General features: G+C 46.7%; 1 protein-coding gene across 1 annotated transcript; it reads left to right on the plus strand.

The window, feature by feature from the left end:
• Window positions 1-2,522: 2,522 nt before the first annotated feature.
• SEPMUDRAFT_47296 (uncharacterized protein) lies at window positions 2,523-2,726 on the plus strand (the record flags this gene model as incomplete). The annotated part of the gene is made up of 1 exon (XM_016909030.1): window positions 2,523-2,726. A coding segment is annotated over one exon (204 nt), but the record flags the coding sequence as incomplete, so codon positions are not given.
• Between the last annotated feature and the right edge of the window lie 4,633 nt (window positions 2,727-7,359).

Raw genomic sequence — 7,359 nt, forward strand, 5'->3', positions numbered from 1 at the left:
CAGACTCTCTAGCCTAAGATAATGGCTGCCCTTATCGAGTGCAATATCAAAGAGTATAATAGGATTACTCTAGAGGCCTTTCTACTCCTACTACTACAAGAAGATAAACTATGCCTAGTATCTTCGGGAATCGAGAAGGTACTTACGAAGGACTCTATATTCGCAACTTTGTTAGAGGGTTCGAGATTTCAGACTCGGAGGACTAGGAGCCTCGCCTGTTTCAAGAAGACGAAGAGGGATAGAAGAAAGGGTAGGAGGGTTGGTAGTAAGAATCAGACTATCTGATAGGTTGGCTCGCAGCCGGAAGTAGGCCTGCGAATTCTATTCGCTCAACCCCTGTAGGGTAGCGTACTAGGATTCTGAAATTCCTACTTTCCCTCCTTTCAATTCCTACGTTCCCTCTCCTCTATCCTCTCGTAACGGATTCACGACGTCGGAGTCTGAAATACTATGTTTTCGTCTTCCTTTGCTTCCTCTCTAGGAGTCGGAAGCTCCCGATTCGAATCCTCCTCGTAGCTAGGAAGCTCTTCTGCTACCCCTATACGATCGAGCGCTCGCTTACGCTAACGATATAGTTCCGCGACGAACCTCCTACCGAGCCCAACACCAGGGGACCGCCGACGTAGAACAGAGGTTCGCAAGCGTCGTACAAGACGGCCGACTATAGTGGAAGAAGATCTAGATTCCTCTCTAGTACTCCCCGTTGAGCCGGACTATATCGGGGAGTAGGATATTAAGGCCAACTGCTGGCTATAGAGGTTTAAGTATAAGGAGAACTTTGAGAAGTAGTACGAGGTACGCTAGTAGAACTATACTAGGAAGCGGCTCAAAAAGCGGAACGGTCGTGCTATGTTTGATCGGTCCCTAGTTACCTAGGGGAGTAAGTCTCGGACATCTTAGGTATAGGATTTCCTAGAGGAGGGAATGCTTTAAGAAGATGCGACACCTAAAGTCGTATATAGGTGCTGTGACGCTATACTAAAACATCCTGCACTGAATACCGGTATAACGTCTGTCGAGAAGCATCTGGACTCCTCGAACTACTAGGAGAAACAAGATAAGCGAGGGTTTACGAAGGAGATGTTTGCAATCGCAAAGCATCGACAAGTAAGTACTAACTACCGACGACCAGACCTGCCGACTATGCCTGCCGACTATGCCTGCCGACCACGTCTGAGTAACTATACTGAAACTTTATCTCTAGACTATAAGCAATCCGCGATAGACGAGGGACCTAGGCTATACACCGGACGATTTCCCGCGCTTATCCTTCGAGATGATTATCGATAATAGTCTGCTATTCCAGTTCTTTGAACGACCGTTAGTAAAACAGACTTATATAGCCCTACTCCCGGGACAGGTCGAGACAATTCAGTTCAAATCCGCCTCGATATACCGTAGGATGCTCGGTACCAAGGTTCAAGAGTCTGCTAAATCCCTTAAGACCCGTCTTACTAGTAGATTCAAGATAGCTATCGCGTGTGATAGCTAGCAATCCAGAGGTATAAAAACCTTATTCCTTACTATCCGGGTCTACTAGATTGACGACTACTAGGTCTGGTACGAAGGGATGCTTGGCTTTCTATATATTACTAGCCGTTATACTAGTGATTACCTTGCGGAGATACTATTCGAAATCTTACAAGAGTTCGAGATTGAGTACCGATTGACTACAATTACGTACGACAATGCCTCGAACAATAAGACCCTACACAATGCGATGTAAGACCACTTGCTTTACTCTTCCTACTTCCTTCTAATATTCTATAGTGTTTCAGCGATTGATACTTGTCAAGAGAGGTACGGTATAACGGCTAGGAGGCTAGCAACGAGCTTAGAGGAAGGTACGGAGAGCAGTCCCGACTCGGAGATAGGAGAGGATAAGGAGGAGGCAATCGCGGAGCATAATCGAGCTAGCCGTCCCGAGCGATTTCCCTACTTTGTATATACTGCCTAGCTTCCCTTAAAGGCCTTTTTCGACCGCCTAGGGCTCTGTCCGACTAACGACCTTTCCGAATACTGGGATTACGAGAAAGATCGGCAGATATTACAGAGGAGGAGAAAACAGAGTAAGCAGATCAGCCGCCCTCAAGCTGATAGTATGCCTTACCTCCTTCTGAAGGTAAGATCAGTCTCTGCGGCCTATCGCCTGTTAACCTTCCTATTTTCAAAGTGTAGTCGGCTCTCGTGGTCGGCAATTATAGTCGGCACTCGAGATTCCCTTCGCTGATTTCGATCCCTAGATCCGGAAACTTTGCGTCTTTATCAACTCGAGCTCTTAAAGGTTCGAGCAGTTTATCGACCTGCAGAAAGAGATGCTTCAAAAGAAGGAGCTATTTGCAAAGCACCGTCGGTAGAATAGCGTTCAAGATCGGATCCTAAGGGTCGTTCAAGACGTGAAGACAAGGTAGTCCTTAACAACGTTAATACTCGATCGCTTCAGCAGACTGCAAAGAGTTATCGAATCTTATATCGATCGACTCGACCTAAGTAAAGATATAGGTATCGATTCCGAAGAGTGGCAAAGGGTTGAGTACCTTATCGACCTTACGAAACCATTCGCAGCGGCGACAGCAACGATCGGAACAACGAAAGGTCCGACTATCCACCTTGTCCTCGTATACTACAACCAGCTTTTCGACATTCTAGAGGAGGCGATAAAGCGACTCAAGAATAAGAGGATACCTTGGAAGAAGGATATATATCAGGCATACGAGGCTGCTTAGGCTAAGCTTGAGAAATATTATCGAGATACCTGGGATCGATTTAGCGATTACTACGGCATTAGTGTCCTCCTTACCCCCTGCCTTAAGCGGAAGTTCTGGGTACGCGATGACTTCGGGGATAAAAGCTACCGCGAGTATTACGAGGGTAAGCTAAGAACAGAGTAGGAGAAGAGCTATCGTCTATTATCGAGCACTTCTACCTACGAGTTACGTAGTAGAAGTGGTCGGTATAAGGGCCAGATCGACTTTACTCTTAGTAGGAGTGCAGAGTCTTCTCAAACTCAACGACGTAGCACTCGTAAGGGTAACGAGCTTGCCGACTATCTGGACGCCAATATAGATAAAGGGGATCCATTCGAGGTACTAAAGATATAGTCTTCGCTTAAGCCTAAGTACCCTACTCTCGTACTAATAGCGCGGGATATTCTCTGTATTCCTGCGGCCGGAGTTGGGTATAAGCGCGATTTCAGTATCGCTCGACACCAAAGTCGTTTCAATCGCTAATACTCCGTATCAACATTCTCTGAACTAATAGTATCCCGTTTCCGCTACCGCGACGATAAGTACGATACCAGAGTTCTTATCGCCTACGAGGCTATAGAGGCTGCTCAAGCGCTTCTTAGTACTCTAACTTTATAGGAGATCCTAAGTAAAGACCGAGAGCAGACAAAAGATCTTATAGAACGGATTAGTAACTTGGATGCAATCAGCGATGATAAGGGAGATAGGGTAGAGGAGCCAAGGCGATCGGTACGCCTAAGCTTCAAGCTTGCGCAAGAGTACCTCCGGGATGCTACGAGACGATTATAGCGAGCTTGGTTTGAGCTTGTATAAAGTTTACCTGCCGACCATATTTGCCGACTATAGTGCTCAAGTTTCAAAATATCACAAGCTGTAATCTAGCGTATATATTCTTCTATATTTATTCATTCGATCTGACTACTCTCTTTCTCCTCTTATCTATATCGGGCTTATATACAGTTTCTTTTCTAATACCTAGTTCAAATAACTTGCTCTTAGAGCACTCGGTTTCTAGGCTTTTTCTTTCTGTTTACGAAAAATCAATACCCAATAGGTACGCAATACCCACTGGGTATCGTAATACCTACTGGGTTTGTACCCAACCCGATAGGTTGGGTTTACCTAGCTAAATACCTATACCTATTGGGTATTGCTAATACCCAACCCACCCTACATACCCACTAGGGTAGGTTGTACCTATGATGAGGCCTAGGCGGGCTAGGGTAAGTTTCGGCCGTCGGGCTTGATTGCCGACGAGTCGGCGACGACGGCGCGGTTCTAAAGGCGGTAGGAGGTAATAGACGCGACAGTAGTATAGTCGCTAAGGGAAAGGCGTAGGCAGACTCTCGAGAAAGAGGGTTAGTAAAGCAAAAGGGAATCGCCGGATATAATACTAGGCATAATAGGCTTCGAGAAGCCTCGCGCTCTATAGGTAAGGGCGAGAAGCCTCGAAATAACGGCGCTCCGACAGAGACGTAAGAAGAGGCTAGAACAGGCGGCGCGACGGTAACCGATAGTACTATAGGCGCCGGGGATTAACTTCGGAGGACGCCCGTTATAAGGAGGTCCCTATCCTATAGGGCCTCTACCTCTAGCGGCGGCGTATCCTCTATCTCCTAGTCGTCGCTAATATCCTCCTCGTCGTATCTATTATCGAACCGACGTATTAGCTAAGGGTTCTTAATAGGGCGACCGCTACGGCGGGATAATCGGGGAGTTCTCTAGATTAAGCGCAATAACGGTAATATCGGAGTAGGACGGCTAGATGTCCGGCGTAGATATAGTGCCCGGTCTAAGGTAGCCGCGGCGATCCCCTCTAGGGTATTAAAATCGTACCTAGCTATATAGCCGGGTAATAGAGAGTATACAGTATTTAAAGTACGACTACTATATAGCGTACGAGGTACTATACAACCGGCCGTCGAACGGCGAGGGGTCTCGCGAGCTACTAGTTAGCGACGAGCCGCCGGGGTACGCGCTAGTAAGTCTCGGATAGGGACCGCCGGACGAGCAGCAGGACAAGTAGTCGCCGTAGGACCGCTACGCGGACGAGAGGGCGTATCGTTAGTCGATACAGGAACGATACTAGCCTTAGGTCGACGTAGGCTAGGAAGGGTATCTCGAACAAAGTCTAGTAGTATAGGACCCCGCTCTAGGGATAGGGTAACCTCGTATACCTTCTCGCCGCGCCGACGAGAGGTTACCGGCGTCGGTACCGTAGCTAGAAGCTCCTTATCGTTAGACGAATATACTATAGGGCGACTACCCCGACGGTAACTCCGACCTATAGAGGGTACTAGTAGAGTTGCTTAAGGACAGGGCGATACGCGGGGAACCGCCGGGGCCTCGTCTAGGTAGGATACTACAGTAGGCACTACCTAGTAGAACCTTGTACGCGTCTAGTTAAAGGCGTCTGCCGCAGTAGTAGAGGGACGCTACGATATAGTTAGCTAGTTCCCGAGAATAGGGAGTGTTGTTAAGACTTACCGCCAACAACCCTTAGAGGCGTTCTAAGGGCCCCTATACGGGATAGCGTCCTAGCGAACGCAATTGCTCTAAGAGCAGTAAGCCTTAGTAGTCTTAGGTCGACCGTAGCGCGAGAGTAGGCCTACCTACGGTAGTCCCTATACGATAGTACGCTACCTTAATAGTATAGATCTCTCTATTAAGGGTTCGCGCTATAAGATAGAGGCGTGCTACCTAGCGACAGTACTCCTCGTCGCCCTCCGCAAGGGCGCGCGCGTCCTCTATAGAGCTTGCCGGGTAACTAGCCGTAATCTCTCTCTAGATCTTATTATAGGTATCCTTCTAGCGTTAGACGGCGATTACCTTGTTTAAGAGTCTTAATACGGTCTGTATATAAACTCGTTAGTAAGGCGAACCCCTAGCGAGTCGGACGGGTACTTACCCTTCCTACGCTATTACAGCCTGCTTTATTATTGTTCGCGTAGCTATCGTATACGCGGTGTATAGGCGTATTATATACTCGCCCTATAGCGATCGACTTTGCGTACCGTAGGCATATAGCTATATACCCGGTTTTATCTTAGTCGGCGTCCGACTAGCTATAGTCCTAGTCGTTAGGTACTATATCCTTTATATATACGGCGGAGAAAGGAATCGTTACGTACCTCCGGGTAAACGCTATAATAGTCGAAGGGGCCTAATAAAGCGGCGGAACCGGTAAGGGAAACTAAGGGACAAGAGGGGCTACAAAGAGTAAACGAAGAACGAGAAGTAGAAGTATAGCTGTCTGGATACAATAGTAGTAGTAGAGTTGCAGGCGGGTAAGGATATTAGTATATAGTAGGTTATTAATAGGAAGGAGTAAGAGGATCGCAGAACGCGCGACGAACCTATTGAAATACTCTATCTCTATAGCGATACTACTACGTACTCCCGACTACTACCTACGGAATTCGCGACGCGACTATAAGCAAATATTCCTAGCGACGCTTCGCGATAGCGCGAACATAAGAGGGAGTTTGTATACAACGTTTACTAATACTAAGGTATAGACATTCCGTAGGTATACGCTAGCTCTACGCGGTACCTAGCTAAGAGCAGACGTCTACTCCGTTCGTAGGGCGAATACGTAGGGGACTAATAACCTGTCGCTACTAGGGATATTAGCCCTAAGAGGGGGCGTCTGTAATACGCTAGGGTAGAGAAGCCCTAGCGAACCCCCGGCGAGGCGGGCGGGGCGTACCGCGTAGGCCGGGAAGCCCTCGTAGACCTCTAGCGATCCGGTATAGAAGGGATACCCTACCGATCGGAGACGTTCTGAATTAAGAGGGTTCCTAAGGGAACCGGTTATCGGCTGCTGCCTAAGAGGAGGCGGTACCGGTAGCGGGGAGTAGACAATAGAATAGCTTATATATATAGCAAGGGCCCTCCTCTAGGAAGGAAGGGCAGAGTTATTGTACCTTAGATAGCAAGCTATATATTGTTTATACCTTTTATACCTCGGACCTCTGTTACGTATACCCTTACGCTTACAGAACTATTATATGTATCTCTTAATTCGGCTATTAAGGGTACTATACTTCTAGAGTCTTAGCATATCTGTATACTATGCCTTACCTATTTCGGCCCTATTATAGGCAGTAGTAGTAGTAGTATTAGCAGTAGCAGTAACAATTCTTACGATAACAACGATAACGATAATCGTAGCGATAATATCTATAGCTCTCGAACTGGTTCTAACGGCGAATCTAGGACGAATCCTTATCTAGAAGCTCTTTTGAATAGTAGTAACCCTCCTCTAGAATATCCCTATTATCTCGCCGATAGCGTTGCCTATACTAATCTCGACTTTGATTGTATTATAGACTTTGAGAAGTATATTATGCACTATCGCGAGTTATGTATATTGTATATAGACTACAAGGAGATATAGTTCTTTTAGGATCTTCGAAAGACTAGACTATTAGCTAGTGTTTGTTAACTATATCGTAATATACGGGACCCTCTAAAGAAGCGTATAGATAGAATGCCGAAACTTATGTCCGCTACAAACAATATAGATCCTAGTCCGGACTATATACACTAGAACTTGCTAACTCTATCGAAGATTAAGGCTCTATTTATCGCTCGGGTTTATTGTTCTGTC

The sequence above is a fragment of the Sphaerulina musiva genome (genome assembly GCF_000320565.1).
Source record: "Sphaerulina musiva SO2202 unplaced genomic scaffold SEPMUscaffold_7, whole genome shotgun sequence".
In the NCBI taxonomy this organism is placed as follows: domain Eukaryota; kingdom Fungi; phylum Ascomycota; class Dothideomycetes; order Mycosphaerellales; family Mycosphaerellaceae; genus Sphaerulina; species Sphaerulina musiva.